Below are 22,588 nucleotides of genomic sequence, written 5' to 3' on the forward strand. Positions count from 1 at the left end.
GCCACAGACAAAGTGACGTCAATGCACCTTGTGGCGCGCTGACGTCACAAAGGGGTGGGTGGGGGGATGGGAGAGACATGGAAGGTCTTCTGTGTCTCAGTTTTTTTTTGTTTTTTTTTACATTTGAAAAAATCCTTGGGTGCGATGCACCCAATAATTTTTTAACCCCCTCCCTTGTGTCGGCCACTTGTCGTGACCCGCACCAGGGAGGTAGTACGGGTGTCGGCCAGTGGCCGAAGGCCGCACTGAAGTGGTTAAACAAACTATTACATACATGTTGTTGCAAGACAAATAAAATATTGAGCTTTGCAAGTGCAGTTTATTTGGCGGGAGGGAACAATAGTATTAGGTACTCAATTTTGGGTTTCCTCATGCTTCTCCACATATTTATGCATTTGATCTCAACCATCCTTCGACCTCATAGTCTCTGTCTCCCTAGGTCGAGTCTGGTGCTACCAGTCAGAATGTGAAGCTGTCGGAGGCCCTGGAGCTGGAGCTGCAGAGTCTGAGGAAAGGGCTGGACAAAGTGGATAGCGGCATCCAGCAGTGTAAGTGGAGGAGGTAGTCTGGGGAGATTTATCCTCTGTAAGTAGGTGAAGTCCATCACTTGAAGGTATTGCTGAAAATGAAAAGAAGAAAAGTGCAGTTTAAGAGAGATTCTAACGCTTTCTATGGAGGTCTCTGATCGGCTCAGCCAATCTTAAAAGAAGTTGAGTTTGTCCGATGAATACTATTATTGGCCCGCCTTTTATGCTCAGTAAAAGCATACAGCAGGATCATGTAGCAGACTGATGACTTTGAGTTTGTTTACCTCCCCACGATGCCTATCAGTGGGAGAGGCCAGGCAGGTGCTGATAGTTTTACTACCCCAATAGTTTGTGTTTTAGCAGTTTTTAACAATCCATTCTCTTTAGGCTAGAATCCATAATTGTGGAGTTGGAAATTATTGGCAATTAAAACCCTACACAATGTGCAATAATGCTGACTACACTAGCAAGCATTGGCGAAGGCAGTTGGTCTCGCCTGTTGGCCCTGTTGACTTTGCCAGTGCTGTGTGGCAAAAGGCAAAATGCTCCTTTTTTTCTTGACTGATCTGGGATGTCGGACCCCACGTAGGTAGATTTATAAAAAAAAAAAAGGGCTTTAGATGTAGTAAAGAGCCTGGCAGCAAATTGCAAGTAAATAAATAAATAAATGTATAAGATTCACAGAACCATTCATTTCATTGCATCAAGTCAGAGAATATCTAAGGTTTAGTATGCATTTCCTGTCTGCAGTACCTGCTTGGCCAGCACAGTTTGCAGATGATAGTGTTGATGTAATTTTCTTCTCTTAGAATCTACGCAGCTAGCAAATACTCTTAAACTTCAAGAAGATAACACCTTAGTGACCTTAGTGATTGGTACCAAATGCCTGCTAACACCACCACTGGGTCACAAACAACAAAGGTACTATGTCCAGTTAAAATCATTCGCTCATTTCATTTAAGACCTATCATCCACTGTGTGAGAATAGGAAACAAGTCACATTGCATAGGTGTCCAAAAGCCACCTATCTGTGACACCTACTTTTGGAGGCATTATACTTTGCATTCTGGGTCCTAGAGATTTGTTTTTTTTTCTATTAGTTGTATGGACTGAAAAGTCCTATCAGTCCCATCAGTAAACCTGCTATGGGCAGACGTGCCAGGTCTGGCAGAAGCAGCCACAAGACATTGATTTTCTTGGCAACTAGGCTCATGAACTAGTAAAATGAAGCACAATCTGACTTCCAGCTAACTCTTGTGCCGTAGCAATACAAACAATGTAAAACCATCAGTGGGGAAGGGGAACGAGGAAGCAACGCGACGGGGGTGCAACAAGAACGGAAAAAGTACCTCAGTACAAATGCGAGAAGCAGAAGGACACTAATAAAGAAATTAATCAGTACTTGATCCATGCTCCATCGAACCAATGATTTTCTGTTTTCACTTGAAGGGAATACTTTTAACATAAGAATTTTATTGCCAGTAGAGATGCCGAAGTTCACATTTTAATTCCTGGTCCTGCATTCAGAAGGGCCAGTGCTGCTCCTTTTAAGAGTCTAGCCTGCGCTAGCTTGCACTAGCGCATGCGTATCACTAGTAAGAGACTGTTGTATTAGAAAAGTAATTGGAGCCCACCCATTGCTTTTCGTTTGTTGGATTGCGTGGCACTCTTCTTTACAGCTTCGTAATTGGTCACAGCTGGCATATCATCATTTCCGTTCTGTCCGTGGAGCAGGGACCAAGCACTGATTGATTCAACTCACTCAGTGCCGTCCACTGCTCTTGGCATAATTGAGGAACTATTTTCTTCTTTTAACTTCTAATGCCCTGCAAACAGAAGGTACATGACTGCAAAAACATGCCCAGCAGGACAAACAAAATTGCAAAGTTGTATTTTATAAAGGTAACTTTTTTATTTTTCCAAGTCTTCTTTTCTCACCTTGTACTCATGTTTTGTTTTGTTTTTGCTCTTCAGCGCTGTTCTCAATGGAGGACTATTATCTTGTTCTAAATATTGCAAAGTAACATTGTTTCTTATGTGTAATTTTCGAAATTATGCTTTAACATGTAATCGTGCAGTACGCCTCAATCCATCCCACTCCAATCCAATCCATCCCACTCCAATCTGCTCACACCAATCCACTCCAGTCCATCACACTCCAGTCAACCCAAACCACCCCATTCCAATCTGCCCCCCTCCAATCCAAAACAAACTGCCCTCCTCCAATTCAAAACTATCTGACCCATTCCAACTTACCATACTCCGATCCAAAACAATCTGCCCTACTCAAATCCAAAACAATCTGCCCCACTCCAATCCAAAACATGCTGCCCCCACTCCAAAACAATCTGCAGCACTCTATTCCAAAACAATGTGCCCCACTCCAATCAAAACAAGCTGCCCCATTCCAATAAAAATATCTGCCCCACTCCAAAACAATATGCCTACTCAAGTCAGCCCCACTCCAGTCCAATCTGCCATACTGCAATCCAATCCACCTTACTCCATCCCAACCCACTACTCTCCAATACTCTCCATCCACCTCACTCCAATCTGCCCCCCTTCAATCCAAAACAATCTGCCTCACTCTAATATAGCAATCTAAATCAACCTGCCCCACTCCAATCTAAATCAACCTGCCCCACTCCAATCCAAAATAGTCTGCATCACTCCAATCCGCCCCACTCCACTCCAATCTGCCCCACTCCACTCCAATCCACCCAACTCCAATTGAATCCGCCCCACTCCAATTCACCTACTCCAATCCAGTCCACCCTTCTCCAGTCTCTGATCACCCCACTCCACCCCTCTCTAATCTGCCCCACTCCAATCTAAAATAGTCTGCCCCACTCCAATCCAAAATAGTCTGCCCTACTCCAATCCAAAACAATCTGCCCCATTCCAATCCAAAACAATCTTCTCAATTACAATCCAAAACATTCTGCCCTTTCCAATCATACAATAATCTGTCACACTCCAATCCAAAACAATCCGCCAGACCCCAATCTGCCCCACTGCAAACCAAAACAATCTGCCACACTCTTATTTCAAAACAATCTGCCCAACTCCAGTCCATCCCACTCCAGACCACCCACTCTAATCCAGTCCACCTCACCCCAGTCCTGTTCACCCCACTCCATTCCAGTTCAACCCACTCCATCCCAATTCAGCACACTCCAATCCACCAAATCCACCCCACACCAATTCAGTTCACCCCTCTCCAGACCAATCCAGCCCACACTAGTCCAGCCCAATCCAGTCTATCCCTCTCCAATCCAATCTACCCCACTCAAATCCACCACAATTGAACCCACTACAGTCCAACCCACCCTACAACAGTCCAGCCCACCCCACTCCAATCCAACCTAATCCACCCCACTCCAATCCACCCACCTTTGACTCCAATCCAATCCATCTTAATCCAGCCCAGTCCAATCCAGTTCACCTTAATCCACCTCACCTCACTCCAATCCACCCCACACCAGTCCTATCCATCCAACTCCACACCAATCAAATCCACCCCAATTGAATCCAATTCATCCCACACCAGGCCATTCCACCCCACTTCAATCCAATCCACCCGTCCCAGTCCAAACCACTTCACTCAGGCCACCCCACTCAGTCCACCCCGATTAATCCAATCCACCTCACTCCATTCCTCTCCACCCCACTCCAGACCACACCGCCACAGTCCAATTCACCCCACTCCAGTTCACCCCACTCCAATCCAATTCACCCACTCAATCCACCTCACTCCAATCAAATGCAACCCACCTCAATACATTCGATCTTACTCCAATCCTCACTACCCCACCCCACTCCAATCCAGTTCACCCCATCCCACCCCACTCCAATCCAGTTCACCCCACTCAGTCCAACTCACTCCAATCCACTCCACCACACCCAGTCCAGTTCACCCAACTCCAATCCACACTATCCAGTCTACCATACCCTACTCCATTCCAGTCCACCACATCTACTCCACCCCTTTCCAATCCACCTCACCCCACTCTACACCAATGAACCCCACTCTACTCCAGTCATACCCACTCAACCCATCACACTCTACTCCAGTCCACCCCACTTCACTCTAATCCATAGCACTTCACTGGACTCTAATCCACCACACTCTACCCTAATCCACACCACCTCAGTACAGTCCACCCCACTCCATGCCAGCCTACTCCACTCTATTTCTCCTTAACCCTCCCCACTGCACCCCATTCCAAACCACTCCAATCCATCCCACGCCAACCCAGTCCACCCACACCAGTCCAATCTACCCCACCCCACACTAATAAAATCCACCCCCACTCAATCCATTTCACCCCCACTCAATCCAATCCACCCCCACTCAGTCCAATACACCCCACTCCATTCCAATACACCCCACTCCATCCCCCCTCCAATCCAACCCACTCCAGTCCAGCCTACACCACTCCAGTCCAGTCCACTACAGTCCACCCTAATCAAATCTAGTACACTCCAATCCAATCTACCCCACTAAAAAAAAACATTCCACTTCAATCCAGTCCACCACACCGCACTCCATTCCAACCAACGCGACTCCGATTCACCCCAGTTTAATCCAGTCCACCTCAATCCAATCCACCCCAACCCAGTTCAATCCACCCCACTCCACCTCACTCCAGTCCACCCCGCTCCACTCCAGTCCATTACACCCCTTCTCAATCCAGTTCACCCCACTCTAATCCAGTTCATTCCTCCCCACCCGACCCCAATCCTATCCACCCCACTCCAATCCAGTCCACCCCATTCCAGTCATCCCACTTTACTCCAGTCCACCCCAGCCCACCCCACTCCACCCCACTCCATTCCACCCACTCTAGTACAATCCACCCCAGTCCAGTTCACCGCACTCTAGTCCACCCCACTCCAACCCATCCAGCCTACTCTGCTCCAGTCCATCTACTCCAGTCCATCTACTCCAGTCCAGTCCACCCCACTCCTCTCCAATTAATCCAGTCCACCCCCCTCCAGTCCATTCCAATCCTCCCCACTCCAGTCCAGTCTAAAATGCCTCACTCCAATTAACCCCACTCAAAACCACCACAATTCAACCTACCCCACCTCAATCCAATCCATCCCACACTAGTCTTATCACTTCAGTCTGATATACCCACCCCAGTCAAGTCTAATCACCTCACTCCAATCCATTTCACCCCATTTCAATCCACCCCAAAGCATTCAATCCACCCCACTCTTCTCCAATCCAATCCACCGCACCCCACTACCTCAATCCACTCCAACCCACTCCACTCTGTTCCACGCCACCCCACTCAGTGCCATGACACTCTGCCACTGAATCATTGAACTTTACTCTCCTCCACTCAACTCTGACGCTCTACTCCCCCTACTCCACTCTACAATACTCTACCCCACCACTCCACTCTATGACACTCCATGCTACTAACTTTTAGCCATGCTGAACAGCAGCCACACTAAAGTCCAGCATGGCAAAAACACATTGTCAAAGCCAATACCTCTTGTATAGGCAAGGCCTATTGGCTTTGCCAATGCTTGTTCTGCTATTGCATATTGAAGAGAGCATGCTTATATTGCACACATTGTTTACTGACCTTAAAAAGGGTTATGTTCCATATTTCAGACAGGCCAAGCGTTTATATTGCCACTTTGTTTATGAGCGCAGTACTAGGGAACTCCCACCTTTGCTCAGTAATGCATATTTGGGTAAAACTTAAGGCTGCACCCACAGGCTTCACCTGTGGATAAGATTAATTTAAATTATGCTATATAAATCTCCCTATAAGTATGCATAACAAATATTTTGTGTTTGTGCCACAGACACCGTGTGAAGCTTTACTTGGAAAGAAGGTAGAATCCAATGCGAAATGCCAAGAACAAGCATTTAAATAGAAGAGAGGGTGCGTAACCAAGTTGGCGGCTGAATAAGTTGCTCAATGCACACCTACGTCACCCGGGCCCATTAAAACTGCACTTCCTGGAGGTTTCTGCTCACTGGCCTGATAGTCCTAGGAGATGCAACTTTTGTGGATCTGCGGGGGCAGCTTAGCAGCTGAAGGGGCTCCCGCTTTGCCGGTGCATTCTAGGATGGCAGAGAAATCCACAGCCTGTGACTTATCCAAGACACAGTGGATCTCTTAGGGGCATCTGGGGTCTGCTGCTGCCAACACCAGCACACCCTGAGGCAGCGTCCGCCGACTGTACTACTGGCGGTGTTCTGCTCTATGCAGCCTCAGAGAGGCCTTATCAGGTGAGCCATATTGACCTCATGCTGGGCGGGAAAGGCCTGGCCCCGCATTGGGGCTGCTGCCAAAGAATCTCCTGGGCTGGACGGCAAACACTCACCGACGTAGATCGCTTGCATTGCCCAAGCCAGCCACTGACTCATCTGACTCATCTGTGCCAGCTGGCTGCCACATGTTAAAAGAAGACTGCCCACCTACCGTGAGCCAGCCAGCTCCCACGTAAGACCGCACGGCTGCCCCCACGGCGCAATTTCACTTTGCATCACCGTGAGCTCGCTGCGACCTATGCACCAGCACCCTGGCACAGGGAGCGCCGTATTTCATGGGGGAGGGGCAAGAGACAAGAGACTTCCAGGCACCCCTAAGCCTTTGGCAGACCTGCAGAATTAAGGGCCTACCGAACCACCAGTAGGTCCATCCTTACACAACCTGCTGGTGGCCAGGTCCTGGAAGAGTAACCTAAGGCATTGATCTAGGGCCTGTAACCACTGTGCCCTTCTGCGTGGCTCACAACCTGAGGAGGTTTTGTTGGCAGCTGCCACACATTGACACCGCGCCAAGAGCTAGCTACCTACTACTGTGCAGGATCTCGCACACACGGTGCACGCAGCAGCCCTTCTCTTCATGATTCTAGGTGCCCAGGTGACAACTACAGCCCTACCTGGAACTGGCCAACGAACTCTTGGACCTGGGCCCGCCGCTCCAGCCTAACAGACCTCCCAAGCATCTGGGTTATTACACTATAGATATAGGGAAAGAGTGGGTTGGGGGGACTACACCCTCTTGAATTCAAATTGGGACACGCCTATGGTCTGGCTCACAATGCCCTCCACTCTTCAGACCATGGCAACCGCAAAGAACAAAAGAGACCAGTTGGCCCATGAGATGTTGACCTGCACCACTCCGTACCACGCCAGGGAGGTAATATCCTCAATCCAATCCCTCGCCTGGGAGGAACAAGAGGAAACAGCAACCTGGCCCCCGTCACGAAGGGCTTTCTGACCTACCTCTTCGACTCTCTGAAAACCTATATTCAGGACCTGAGAAGAGACCTCTCCCAAGAACTGCAAGACCTCCGGACAGACCTGACGTCAATTGGCAAAAGGGTCTTCACCTTAGATGACAACGAGAGTAACCGTGACAAAGATATAGAACTACTGCACCAGGAAATCGTTCACCTACACAAGCAACAAGACGACCTCAGGGCCCAGGCGGAGGATCTGGAAAACAGGTCGCGGAGGAACAATATCCGCCTCAGGGGGGAACCTGCTGGCGCCAAGTGGTCAGACATCAGAAGATACATGCAGGTTCTCTTTCACTCTATACTGGACTGAGAAGACAACTCTGACCTACAGTTATATTGTGTGCACAAGTTTGGCCAAGCTGGGAGGCACGGGGCTAGGGCTCCGGACATCTTAGCCTGTGTACATGACTTTCAAATGAGGAAGACATCCTGAAGGCGGCAAGGAGCAAACAACCCATCCATTATCATGACCATTTTGTTGTCCTCTTTCAGGACATTTCTCTCCTTACTCTGCAGCGCAGTAAGGACTTTAAGCCAGTAACCGACTTCCTATTCTCCCACGAAATAACTTGCAGCTGGGGGCTCCCATTCCAGCAGGCATTCCGATTGGACCGCCAACTCCACCAAATCAAGACCCTGCAGGAGGCTCAAGGTGTGCTCGTTTGGCTAAGTACCTGTCCCCAATCGGCCACCTCTGCATTCCCAGGGGCCCAGGTTGCAAAAAGTGGGCCGGTGCCAAAAAAACAAATGACCAAGTCTGGAGGAGCAAGCCCAGGAACGGCAAGCAGTCTTGGCCAGCCTAGCCTCAAGCATGAATAGATCTGCTACATAAACACTGTCCTGCAAACCTGCCTCATGACTCCACTTGGAAGTACTGGTCCTCCTCTTGACTAGCAGGGCCCGCTGCAGTGGGGGACTCTTACAATTCTCATTCTCCTACCGGTTTGTTTCAGACTTACGGTCTTTGACCCTACAGCACATCATCCTTGGACTAGGGTTTTGTTCACATTTAGTTGGATTAGGATTTTGTTCACATTCAGTTTAGACTTGGTAAATGTTGAGTGTTGGTTTTAACTACTCTTCCTTCTCAATGCCTGGTCTTCCATCTGGGCCAGACAGCCTACTTCTGGGTTCTCACCTGTTCTGGGTCCCACCTAGCTACATGCTACATCATGCTGCTGTCAACCTTACACTGCTGCACATCCTTACTTCTTGTAGTTCACCTGGAGGTTAGAGTCACAATCATCAATGTCTGAGGCCTCAACAACCCAACCAAGTGCACTGCTGTCCTATCCCAACTAGAGAGTTACAGTTACAGGAGTGACATGCCTCCTGCAGGAGACTCATTTACTTCCTAGGGATGCCCCCTGTAGGGACTTGGAATTTCTATAGTTCCAACCAGGACATATTGTTTGGGGTCAAGGGCAACAGGTTTTCATGTTTATTTTGTCCTTGGGACAAGTAGACCTAACCCCCTGCAGCACAAACCCTTTGGTTGCAAGTTTACAGAGAAGGGAACTGTCTGCAGTTGAGGTAATATGTGTGTTAAGCAAATGTTAATGCTGTTCAAATTTGTATTTATGGTTCATTAATGAAAAGCCTTCATTATTAGTGTGAGCGCTGTAAATAAACATTTTAAGGTCACACTGCACTGCTGACAGTGGTTCCACTAAAACAAAAATGTACATGTTTAAAATGTTTAACAATATGAGGGTCAGTATAATGCTCCCAGAATGCTCTCTGATTAGATGCAAATGTTTGCAGAAGCAAGAGTGATTATTCTTTGCTTTCAAAATAAAATGTTCACAAAAAATGCAAGTAGGAAAAAAATGGTTTCGCTACTATGAAATTTTAGGTGCTATTTCTTTGAAGCGTCATTTAGTAAAATTTGTTGATGCATGCAAGTATTTCCCAAAAATATACCTAATGGAATCTCAGTATAACCATTTTCAACACGATTTTGGAAAGCATGAAAATAAATAGGCACTGGCAAAGCCAACCAATCAGACATTTTTAGTGAGTCTTGGTTTCGTCAATGCATGTCTTGTTTTGACATGCCTTCTGTAACACTTTAGTGTTCTGAGATCTGCCAGGCACTCACCATTGCAGCAAACACTGGCAAAAAGAAAAAAACTTTTTGGTCTCAAAAAGCACACATTGCCACATAGCGTAACGAAGGCTCGGCACCCTCCTCCAGAAGGCCCCCCTCTCTCACTCTCTCACAGCACCTGCCTTGAGTGAGTCTGGAGGGGACCCCCCCCAGTTTCATTACGCCGCAGATTGCACAGTAGTTCCTAGCAATGAACAAAACGACTTTGTGTGCCAAAATGCTTTTTGTGGAAGAGCAAAATGAGATCACTCACAGTAAAGCCAACCGATAGAGAAATAGAAGTTTAATATAAACATCTTTGCCAGACCTAATTAGGGACCCAATTCCTAAAGAAAGTCACAAGAGTGCACCCGTGGTATGTCTTTGCATTAGTGGTTTTCATGAATTCACAAGAACTTACAGAAGTAGACTAGGAAATCGTACTCCAAGAAAATATTTGTGAATTGTATTTTAGCACAAGCAAATGTGCATGTGTAGATTTGCTCATGCGAAAATCTGTTGAGCGTTTAAAAGTTCACTTTCCATCCAACCACTTTATTCCCAACCCTGGAAGAACTTCTACTTCTGCTATTGTCAGGAGTAAATTTCAAACCTTTCTCATTATGGGAAAAGATTAGAGGAGAGCTGGTGAAAATCCTTAAAACATGTAACTATTGCTTACTGCTTCCTCCTGCACCAGTATGTAGATCTGCGGAATGGTGGCAAAATAAGGAAATTTCTGTAGTATGGATTAAAATTGCAAATATTCAAGCCCTACTATAGTAGTAGCCCTGGCATAATCAGAGGCTTATTACCAGAGATCTTACATAATGAGATAGCTGATATAATTTGTTGCAGCACTACATGGTATCAAAGGGACAAGTACATTTTTTTTAGAGGACAAGTAGATTTAAGCAGCAACCTGTCCCATGGATATGTAGATATGTTATTAAATTCCACACCCCTTTCCCTACATGCAATCTGAATGGTTCTTCTGACAACTTTGGTCCTCCAATGGGGAGGGATGCCCATTCTACTCTCCAGCAAATTAAAGGTGAGATTCTATCTAAAATATCTGAAATCAAAGGCCGACTGCTAGCCTACAGATTCCGAATATAAACCTTCCACTTCACCCTGGCGAGCGTTTGCTCTCCCAACAAATGCCAAGAGCATTTGATCACTGAGGCCCTAGCCCAGGTCCTTCGCACACCAGACACAGCAATCCTATTGGAGGCGATCTGAACCTGGTGATGGACAATGTGCTCAAAAGATCTGGTCGTCAACCCTTCGATTAAACGGGTGCCTTCTCTGTCCCAGGGTTAGAATGGTTGACAGACTGTGGTCTAATTGACTCGGCAGCCCGGAAAACCTATGCTTGCATAGATTTCTTCCTAGCCACCCCTACTTTCCACTCACTAACCCACAACACTTTCATTGCCCCTAGAGCGCTCTCTTATCACTCGCTGATGACACTTGTAGTACATTTTGACATTGCCAAACAGAAGCCCTCGCACTGACTGCGGGATAGACCACTCCAATTTCAGTCTACTCTAGACTCTATCCACAACACAATTAGAGACTATCTTACTTACTAATGTCAACCTCCCTCTGGGAGGTGCTGAAGATAGTGGTTAGGGGGAATTCATCTCGTTCTCAGCGGCTGAGAATAAGTCCTGCAGGGAGAAATGGTGCCAGTTGGAACAAACAATTCTAGAATGAGAAACCACTCGCAAACGCACTGGCGCCGCTAGGGCCTGAAGGGAGCTGGAGAAGGCACAAAGATAGAGCTGAGTATGCCACGGCTAGACTGAAACACAAGTTCCACCTTGGGAGTAACCGCTCTGGCCGCATGTAGGCCCATAGGCTGCACGCTCATGCCACCTCCATTCAGGCCATACAGTCTTCCCTGACTGAAGAAACACATACACATCATGTTATCGAAGCTGCCTTCCAGTGCTTTAATGGTGCTCTGTATGCTGCCCCTACTTTCACCTCCATTGACTATACAAAGTACCTGGCAGGGAGCGTTCTCACTCCCCTCGGCCAACTGATGCTGAGGCATTGGAGAAACTAATTCACATTGATGAGGTCGACCATTGCCCGGCTGAAGCTGTGGAAGTCCCCTGAGGGCTTCTCTTCACACTTTTACAAAACGTTCTGCCCTGAGCCAGACCCTTTCCTGACTCGGCTCTACAACTCCTTCGCTGACACAGGCAGAATCACTAAATCCATGCTAGAAGCCACCATCACGTCATCCAAAAGCCGGGCAAAGACCCAGCAAACTTACAGGCCTATATCTCAACTCAACATAGATGCCAAGCTTTTTACCAGTATCTTAGCCAATCGCCTCAACCCTTATATCCCTGTCCTGGTGGACTCAGATGAAGCAGGGTTCATTCCCACCCAACATTGCGGAGATAACACTGAACATATCCTGCACGTCCTAGACAAGGCACATAGGTCTGGGATGGAAGCTCTGCTTCTGTCAATTGATTGCGAAAAGGCATTTGACAGAGTCCAATGTTCCTATCTCTTTGCCACCCTTAGTTATCTGGGCTTCGGGAATAAGTTCAGACGTTGGATCCAAAATGTTTATAGCACACCCTCTGCCTTGGTGAGAGTGAACAGGGGTATCTTCCCTACTCTTTCCCATATAACAGGGGACAGCGGTGCCCACTCATCTTCACTCTATACATGGAGCTTCTTGCACAGTGGATCTGACACAACACAACCATCACCAGCGTAGAATTCAGTGGGGCTTGCCAACTCATTAGTCTCTACGCTGATGATCTAATCTTAGCCATCACCGACCCGATGACCTCACTCCCTGCCCTGGTCACCGAACTCCATGCTTTCGGGGCGATCTCAGGCCTCAGAGTCAATATGCAGAAAACTCATATAAAACCTTTCAGTGACTCCTCCTCATGAGAGTAGCCTACGCTCCCAGTTCCCTTTTGATTGGGCACCAGAACATATCACTTACTGGAAGATTAAGATAGCACGCTCTATATCTCTGACTATCACCCTTAACTACACAACCCCATCTTCGCAAACACTGGCTGAATTAGAAACATGGCGTAGTCTCTTTCTATCCTGGATTGGTCGAATAACAGCAGTTATACCTCCTTCAACACACCCTTTGACCCTACTGAGAAATGCTCTCCGAACTCTCCAACCTGCACTCACTAAGGTTATCTGGGACGGCAAACTGCACTCGGCTCTCTAAAAACCTGCTACATGGCCTGACCCAAGAGAGGGAACTGACAGTACTCTGTCTCTTGCGATACTTTCAAGCCTCTCAACTACGCTTCCTAGTAGAGTGGAGCTGTCCACTCTCAGAAAATCACTGATGCTTTATGGACCAAGCTATAGCAGGATCCATTATCTGGAAAGAACCATGGCTTCCACGCAAACATAGAGCATGGGGACTTTACTCCTCCTTAGTCACCAGAATTGTTTTTTAGAATATGGGACGCTGTGGCGACTAAGGCTGACTTGACTTCCTTTCCCTTCCCCATGACTCCAATCATTGCCAACCCGGACTTTCCCCTTGGAATGCACCAAGAACAGTTCAGTTGATGGCGGGAAGGAGGATGTAAAAGGGTGGTCTCTCTCTTTGACACCAAGGTGTCATTCCGTTTGAACAACTGAAAGCTGACTACAAGCTGATGGTGGCTGACGATTCCAATACCTGCAGATACGGTACTGGGTTAATCAACCAGAGCTCAAATCACACATGCAGAGACCCCTTATAGGATTTGAGAAGTGGCTGTCCAAACAGGCACGGACTCCCAGATCAGCAGGTCATGCCCGATTGGAAGTGGAGCTCTGTAGAGCACTCAAGGATAAGGAGTGGGAATACATACACTACAGGGCTTATCACTCGGCGCATAGCATGGCTAGTGTCGAAAGAGTCTACAAAATCACCACATACTGGTATCTCACCCCTGCAAGGCTCCATACGTGGAACCCAGTCAGATCTAAAGAATGCTGGAGGGGTTGCAGAGGTACTGGCACCCTGCTTGACCTTCTCTGGCATTGCCCAAAACTTGAAGGGTTCTGGGAGCTCATCCTAGATGATATTAATCGCACTTTCAATACGATGATTTCCCTGTTTTCTGCATACACTATTCTGTGTTTACCTAATCTCTTAACTTTTCCACTCTGATCCTCAAGGGACCAACAGATGGCCTTAGCATTAGATGCAGCACACCAGGAAATCCTATCCTTATAGGGAACAGAGAGAACTCCAGACTGCACGGCCTGGCTTCACAAACTTTGGTTCCTCTTGGGGATGGAAAAGATCTCCTTGGTGGCTGATCAAAAGGGGGTGGCTTATGCTACCACTTGGGCACCAATCATCACCATATTATCCTTAGAATTAAATGAGCTTACTTGCCCTGCTTATTTAAAACTATTCGATTACTCCCCCAGAACACAACACCGTCGTAATAATGCCACTCTACATTGGCACACTCACTAAAGAAGATCCCTAGGTAGGATCACATGATCACAGGCCATAGCTATAGACCTTATTACAGTTACACCAAAAGGAATGAAGAGAGTGGGATTGGGTTTATGGATGTTACTGTTTTTGGGTTCTGTTTTGTTATAATACCTGTGCATCGTTGCCAGCCCAAGGGTTTTAGGCTCTTGCCGACTGTATTTACCGCTCGCTGTTGGCCCCCTGGTTTGTAGGCGTTTAGCTGTGTATGCTCCTGGCTACCTACATAGGGCCTCAAATGATAATAATAAAGATCCATAAATACAAAAGAGGACATTTGAGGTCCTGGTTTGAAGTGTAGAGGAGAAATAGAGCAGAAAACCAGGCTAGAAAATTACAAGAATTACACTGTTGCCCCAAAGAGTCAATTTGTAAAGAAGTAGCACTTCTAGTGATGGAGTGGTGGTGGTGATGGTGTGGGGGGGGAGGGGGGGTGGAATATATGTACCCAGTTCTTTTGTTTCTGTCACCTGCCTTAAAGCACCTGAAAAATGAGTAAATGGCCAGGAACTGGGAACTCCCTACATAGGTTTGTTTACCGGATAATGGCAAAAAATCTACAATAGAAAACTAAAGCAAACAAAGTAAGGAACACATGCACTTTCAAATGTGGATCGATTTGTCTACAATGTTGATAAACGCTTGCACTCCACTGGGATTTCTGATGGCTTTTAGGTTCCTCAAGACCTGGTACTTTAGCTTGATTAGCAGTTGCATTTTTTGGACTTGTCCTTAATTGGCTTGATCTCTTGATCGATCGTTGCTGTTCACCAATGGCGACATTGGATTGCTGGGCGATTTCTGCCAAAATACTTCCTTAGTTTATTCGCTTGATGAAACCTTTGGGAGAAATGTATACTTTCTCTCAAAGGGGATACTAGTTATGGTTCTTCTGTACCTCATCTGCACTACGAGCTGGCTGCCTCATAGTCACACCGCTTTTCATTTAATCTAATGCCAGAAGGCCCTCTTACAAGCTCTGCTCAAATTTCGCTGCCTATCCTGATCGAAGCTACTTTATGAAGCTGCACCATTGGCCTTTGGTGGAGATACATAGGTTGTCCTGGTCAGGTGCAGAGGCGGCAGTAGTTCTCCTGGATGATGTGCTGAGTATGGTGTAAGCTTTTCTGAAGGAATCATTCAATTAAAGTCCACTTAAATTCTTAAGTCCTTCAGAACAGTTGTCAGAGTGTCCTATGGAATTGCTTTGCAGGCTAAGTCACGCTAAAAAAATTTGTCTCCCATCCAGAACCTTTCCAATCCAGAAGTGGGAACAAATAGCCTTTATAGGATTGGTTCCTTTGTAGTTAATAGTGGAACTGTTCCTGTTGATCCGTTTCTAGTTAGGCTAGGACATTAGGAAATAAAGGATGTGTGTGTTGATAATTGAACAACGACAATTGGCAGGGGAACCTAAGTAGTTGATAACTTCTAATCATTTAGCCAAGTCTACACCTCTTTGGCTACTGTAGGACTCACTAGTCTCCAATAGGTGCTGCTACAAATCTGTCACTTTCCTTCTAGAAAGCTTGTTATTTGGTCTATTTCGTTCCTATCCCTTTCGTAGTTGCTTGTTGGCTTATTCTTAATTTCCTCACAGCGTCATTTATTTGCTCATTCATGACTCAGTACTTTAGCCCATGCGTACTCCATGATGTTGGGAGCACGGAAAATCCTAAATTTATGTAATTTCCACAACTCTTAAGATACCTAGTAGGGGATCTTTAAAACAAGCAGGGGAAGCAGAAACCGCAATTGAAACATCTATAAGACTTTGTCAAAAAATGTGAGAATTCTCTGGAGTCAATAATGAAAGTTGTACTTGGAATTTAAAGGTTTTAGTTATCAAAACTTAAGTTTTTAAATCTTTATTTGTCAAACACGTTACAGAACATTGCATAAAGTGTGTCCCATAATCAAATCCCTTTTCTATTTTCTAAGTCAAAAGTATATTGAAGTTTAGTTACTCATGAAGAGCTTTCTCGAAACAGAGCATACAAGGTTTTAGCAGAAAAATAAAAATCAGAGAATATCAAGCAATGAAATATAAAAGAGTAAAAAGAAACAGACGTCTGAGAATCAGTCTGGGTACTCATAAAGAATACAGTATCAGGCTCTGATAGATAATGTTCTAAGGCAGAGTGCAAATCTGTCTGAGAGTCGAAAGGCTGAGAGTTTGTCTATTCCCGTGGCAGCATCTCTCATTGTTCTTTCCCTGGTACACTTTTACAATAGAATACATTAATACGAGATGGTAACAAATGTTTCAGATAAGTTGTACATTCAGCCATGACTGATGATGCCTGGGTGATTGGTTTCTCTAGACCTACTGCTGTTTTCATTTTCGGTGTTTTTAGGTATTATTTCCTCTGGGACTGATTGATATCATACACAGTTACTTTAATATGTGTGTCATTTTTAGAGAGCTACATATATTGACTGGGTCAAACAATCAATCACTCATGCCCATGAATCTCCTTGCTTGGAACCCTTTTCCACAAATATTATCGTGGATGCACTGAAACTGTACTAAAGCACAAACACTGTCAAAGGTGTGATACAACAACTCACGTCTGCCCAAAGTACTTAACACCCCCCAAATAACTTGAAGAATTACCACCAACAGTGGTCAGAGACATTGCTGCACAACTTCACATCCTAGATCAATGGGGGACTCCCAACAGAATTTGTGATGCTAATGGCGTATGTCCACTGAACATAAGTGCAAATTAAGTGGTGTAACAGCAATGTGCACATTCCTTCTGAAGGACTTCACATGTTCTACTTATGCATGCCAGTGCTCCTGGGTGAGCTACATTCACAGTATATACCAGTGCAACAGAACACCTTGGCATACTGTACTTCCAAATGTAAATGTTGTAAACCTTGTAAAGGCACACAATAAAATATTTTCTACCATTCAGAATAAGAATTCCGGGTGAAGTCTCCAATGAGTTAATCCCTGGAGGTTACGGGAATATCAATCCTTAACAGCATTGAGTTTGCCCGGTAGATACTTCGCTACCACAGAGACTCGATGTTGAAGGCAAAAGTGCCAAAAATCCTGGGCAAGGAGACAAGATTTGGTTCCACCCAATTTGTTGACATACCGAACCACATAAATGTTGTCTATCTGCAGAAGGATGCAACAGTCCATCTTCTCTGGGGAGAGACTCCATGTTGCAACGAATCACAAGGAGCTCCAGACAATTGATATGGAGGGAAAGCTCTGATTTAGACCAGAAAGCACTCGCACCCCTTCATAGATCATGCCACATATTGCATCCAAGCCTCACCGGCTGGCCTCTGATTCAATATTCATTTCTGGAGGCGAGCCAAGGATTGCTATGCTGTTTCAGGCCTCCGTGTGATCCAACCACCAGGATATTTCTGTCCTAGCCTCCTCCGACAAACTGACTTGCTCCAAATAATTGAGACCCTTGCAGAGGTGTTGATTCTTGAACCATTGTGGGGCTTTGTAGTGGAGAGGGCCTGGGAAGTTGGCTTGCGTCAATGATGCTAAAAGCCCTGCAAATCTTCCTAGCTATCTCAGTGATATTGTCTGTTTGCACAAAGCAACCTTCTAGTCCTTCTTGACATTCAGGCCCTTTCGAAGGGCAGGACTAGCTGCGCTAAGACTGAGTCCACCTGAAACGCCAGGAATTCCAGGCACCAACTTCTGAACATTGACAATGAAACATAGATCTTGAAGGAAGAGAATCGTCCATTTGAAATGAGTCAAGACCGTCTGAGGACTTTAAACCATAAGAATGTTGGCTCCGTTTGCTCCAAGGGTCTCTACCACTGGCCTCATAATCCTTGTGAAACACCATAGTGCGGAGAATAGGCCAAAGGAAAGGACTCTGAACTCATAGTGTCACCCTTGCCACAGAAACTGCAGAAAACAATAATGAGGGGAATGCATTGGGATGGTTAAATTGAAACGCACCATCCAATTTCCTTCCTGGAGGATGTCCCTCCAGAAGATGGATGTCCTCTGTCTTGAAGTGTGGGTAGCCTAGCCAAGCGTTGAAGCTTTTCAGGTTGAGAACAAGATGTGACCCACCCACTTTCTTATCCACAAGAAAGATAGGAAAACGGTTCGGTTGAGGGATGATCAACTCTATATCCCCTTTCTCTAGGAGAGTCTGAATTTCTGAGGTGCTGAAATCTTACTCTTGTTGGGAAAAATACATGTCTTTTGGAGGGGAACCCTGGAAGGGTCTGTTGTAAAACTCCAACCTGTACCCTTGTACAGGCTCCAGAACCCATGAGTTTTTGGTTAACGTTTGCCAGTTGTGTAGGAAAAGACTGGTGCTGCCCCCCAAAGAGACCTATGAGAGAGGAATAAGTCTCACCTGTAGAGGAGGTTCCTTGTGCTCTTCTGTATCACCTTCTCCTGAAGTGGTTTCTGCTGCCACGGGCAGAGTAAGGGGAGAAGGTGGAGTTGTCTGAGGGGTCTTGTTCACCACCTCTACCTCACTGGTTGTACTCACTTTGTGGGAGTTGGTAGTAACCCTTCTGGACGCACGCCCCATGAAATGTCCAACACTGCCAAAAAGGGATTGTATTTTGAGAGACCCGGGGGCCTTGTCAATGATGTTATATGTTTCAACAAATTTGGACAGCTCATTAAGGAACAGAGCCCCAAGGAGGAGACCCTGTGGCACTGGACCTGTATTCCAACAATGCCTACTTATTGAATATCGGATCAATCTTCATAAGTATGAAGCGTCTACGCTCAGTGGAGATTGCACAATTTGCATTGTCAAGTTGACACATGGCTCGTTGAGCCAACCCACTAAGATGTCAGGATCGATGCGGGTCGCCAAATCCTTGGCCTGGAAAGCTAAATCTAGGATCTTGGTGAGGGGGCCAGTGACGTCTTATAATTTATCCTGCAATGGCTCCAGGCATGGTCCAGTTTCTTCTTTGGATCCCTTAAATACTTCTTGAGGAATTTGACCAAAATGGGTTCCACTGCAAGGGTTTTGGTCATCTTGTCGGGAAAATCCAGTCTGGGGTACTCAAAGCGCAGTTGGGGCCCTGGCATCCTTATCAAATCCCTGGTGGATGTGGGAATGAACATAATCAGCCACTTCTTGCGGTGGAAGCTAGTTGGTGGAACCGGGGTGGATGATGTCCCCCGGTTCAAGATCAAGCATCTTGGGATGCCTCTGGGACTTGTCGTTGCGCATCTTGCACTTACGTTTGATGAGAACAGGCTTGTTGTTACCTGTTAAGTAAATAAAAAAGGGGAATGAGACTCTTAACTGGCTGTGTAGCAACAAAAAAAGAGGACATAAGATAGCATTTTGGAGGTATAGAAGGCTGTGGGCTCTGTGATTGGTACATGTGACTAGGTGTTCATGGGAAATGTAGTTTTTCTGAGTTTAAAGTTCTGATAGGCCGCTGTACAAAATAAAGTAAAGAAAGAGAAGCATAATCAAAGCCTCTGGTCCTGACATAGAATATACATAATATTGTTGTTTCTTAGCTGGCTAGTGTGGTTTGCACTCTTAACTCTTTGCGTTTAAGTCTGTTATTTCAGCAGTTAAACAATCTTGCATACGTAGTTTTGCTTATGCTTTGTATTCAGACAAAAGTCAAATGATACTCCTGCAAAAAAAGCATTTAACAAGCTACACTTTGAATGTAACAAGTAACTTTTTGCCCAAATTACACTTTTAAAATAACTTTTAAATTAACTTCTAATAATATCTACAACTATCTCTGCATTGTAAAGTAATGAGGCTCGCAAAACTATACTACCTTACTTCCTCCATAATACAGTTATATTTTTTCAATATCAAACACATTTAAATAAAAATGATATGCTTAAAAATGATAACCTTCTAAATGAACAGTATGCAGTGAGACAGATCTTTGCATACAAAAGAAGGAAAGCGCATCCTGGATAGTCTAAGTTCACCAACGGACCATTTAACAAGAGATGTAGGAGTGATTTTTGTTGTTTTTAAAAAAGAAACCAAAACCATTGTAACTCCTCACTAGACCTTTGACCCTGTCACCAGGCAGGTCGCTCCCCCCATCTGCCACGCAGCCCCCTGTGGGTTGAACCTCCGTTGCCGCTTTTGCCGCCTGACTACTTGCTCCCTTTTTTCTGTACCCCTGCGCTTGGCTTCTGTGCCACTTCGTTTTTTCATTCTGTGCCCCTGTGTTTTGCTTTCTGTACCCCTGTGCTCGGTTGTCCCTCTCCCGCCGTCTTTTCTTGCCGTTTTTTCCCCGGGTTTCCCCCGGGTTTTTCCCTTGCTGCTGAGCCCCTGCTGCCCCGCCCCCTTCACTCCCATTGGCCGCCCCGCTCCCACCTCCCAGCTGCTCCTCCGTCCCTCTGCCCTTATATGGAGGCCACAAAGCGGTGGTAGAGAGCGACCTTTGACCCTGTCACCAGGCAGGTCGCTCCCCCCATCTGCCACGCAGCCCCCTGTGGGTTGAACCTCCGTTGCCGCTTTTGCCGCCTGACTACTTGCTCCCTTTTTTCTGTACCCCTGCGCTTGGCTTCTGTGCCACTTAGTTTTTTCATTCTGTGCCCCTGTGTTTTGCTTTCTGTACCCCTGTGCTCTGTTGTCCCTCTCCCGCCGTCTTTTCCCGCCGTTTTTTCCCCGGGTTTTTCCCCTGCTGCTGAGCCCTTTCTGCCCCGCCCCCTTCACTCCCATTGGCCGCCCCGCTCCCAGCTGCTCCTCCCTCCCTCTGCCCGCCCGTCTGCGCCCGTCCGCGCCTGGACCGCACCCAGCACCAGAACCCCTGGAACCCGCACTCCCTGCAACGCCAGACTGCACTACGACGCAAGCACCCTCCACGCACTCAACACCGGACGAGACCACCCCTGCTACCGGGCCACCCCGAAACACACCCAGGGGCCTTTCACCTGCCGGAACTGCAGATTCACCAGCATCCAACCCTCCACACCACCAGCCAGAGAACCCAACCACCTCCGCTGCATCCTCCTCAACACCCGCTCCGCTCGCAAGCACGCCATCGAACTTTGGGACCTCCTAGACTCCACCGCCCCCGACGTCGCCTTCCTGGCGGAGACCTGGCTGAACGCCACCTCAGCACCAGACATCGCCATAGCCATCCCACAGGGCTACAAGATCTCCCGCAGAGACCGCACCAACGGAGTGGGAGGAGGAATCACCATCATCCACAAAGACTCCATCAAAATCTCAACGAACACCGATGACACCCTCACCACCGCCAAGCACATGCACTTCCAGATCCACACCGACCCCAACACCACCCTCAGAGGAACTCTCATCTACAGACCTCCCGGACCCCGCCCACAGTTCAGTGACACCATCGCCGACCTCATCAGCACCCACGCCCTCGCTTCATGGACTACATCCTCCTCGGGAACCTGAACTTCCGCCTCGAGAACAACAACGACGCCAACTCCACCGCCCTGATCGACAACCTCGGACTCAAACAGCTCGTAACGACACCCACTCACACCGCTGGACACACGCTCGACCCCATCTTCTCCACAAGCCCCCACGTCTCCTTCAACCACACAACCGAACCACACTGGACCGACCACAGATGCGTCCACTTCACCTTCAGAAAACACACCACCGCACCCAACAGCTACCATGCCGCTACTGGGGCAAGGTCACCGAGGACCAACTGACTACCGCCCTCGCCCTGAAACCACCCACCGACCCAGACACCGCCGCGACCAACCTCACACAGTGGATCAACGACTGCACCAACACCCTCGCCCCTCTCAAGACCTTTACAACCAACCACACCAACAAGAAAGCCGCCTGGTTCACCGAGGACCTCCGAATCTCCAAGCACACCTGTCGGAAGCTGGAGAAGAAATGGCTCCACGACCGAACACCAGACAACCACACAGCCCTCAAGAGCGCCACCCGCAGACATCACCAACTCATCAGGACCGCCAAGAAGACCGCCTTCAAGGACCGCCTAGACAACAACGCACACAACACCAAAGAGCTCTTCAGCATTGTGAAAGAACTCTCCATCCCCAGCTCCATCACCAACGACATCCCGCCATCTCAAGACCTGTGCGACTCCCTGGCCACCTTCTTCCACCGCACGATCACCGACATCCACAACAGCTTCAAGCCCGACCCCCCCCCGCACCCACCACCGAGTCCACCACCCCTGCGACTACCACTCGCACCAGTCGCCTGACCGTCTGGTCCAACG

General features: G+C 47.2%; 1 protein-coding gene across 1 annotated transcript in view; it reads left to right on the forward strand.

Moving 5' to 3' along the window:
- Positions 1 to 22,588, forward strand: part of LOC138300053 (golgin subfamily A member 3-like) — a 69,449-nt gene that overhangs the window by 37,331 nt on the left and 9,530 nt on the right. The window contains exon 4 of the mRNA XM_069238895.1: positions 440 to 548. Coding sequence (XP_069094996.1) covers positions 440 to 548 — 109 coding nt within the window. The remainder of the gene's footprint in view (positions 1 to 439; positions 549 to 22,588) is intronic.

Source organism: Pleurodeles waltl, chromosome 6, assembly GCF_031143425.1.
Source record: "Pleurodeles waltl isolate 20211129_DDA chromosome 6, aPleWal1.hap1.20221129, whole genome shotgun sequence".
Classification (NCBI taxonomy): domain Eukaryota; kingdom Metazoa; phylum Chordata; class Amphibia; order Caudata; family Salamandridae; genus Pleurodeles; species Pleurodeles waltl.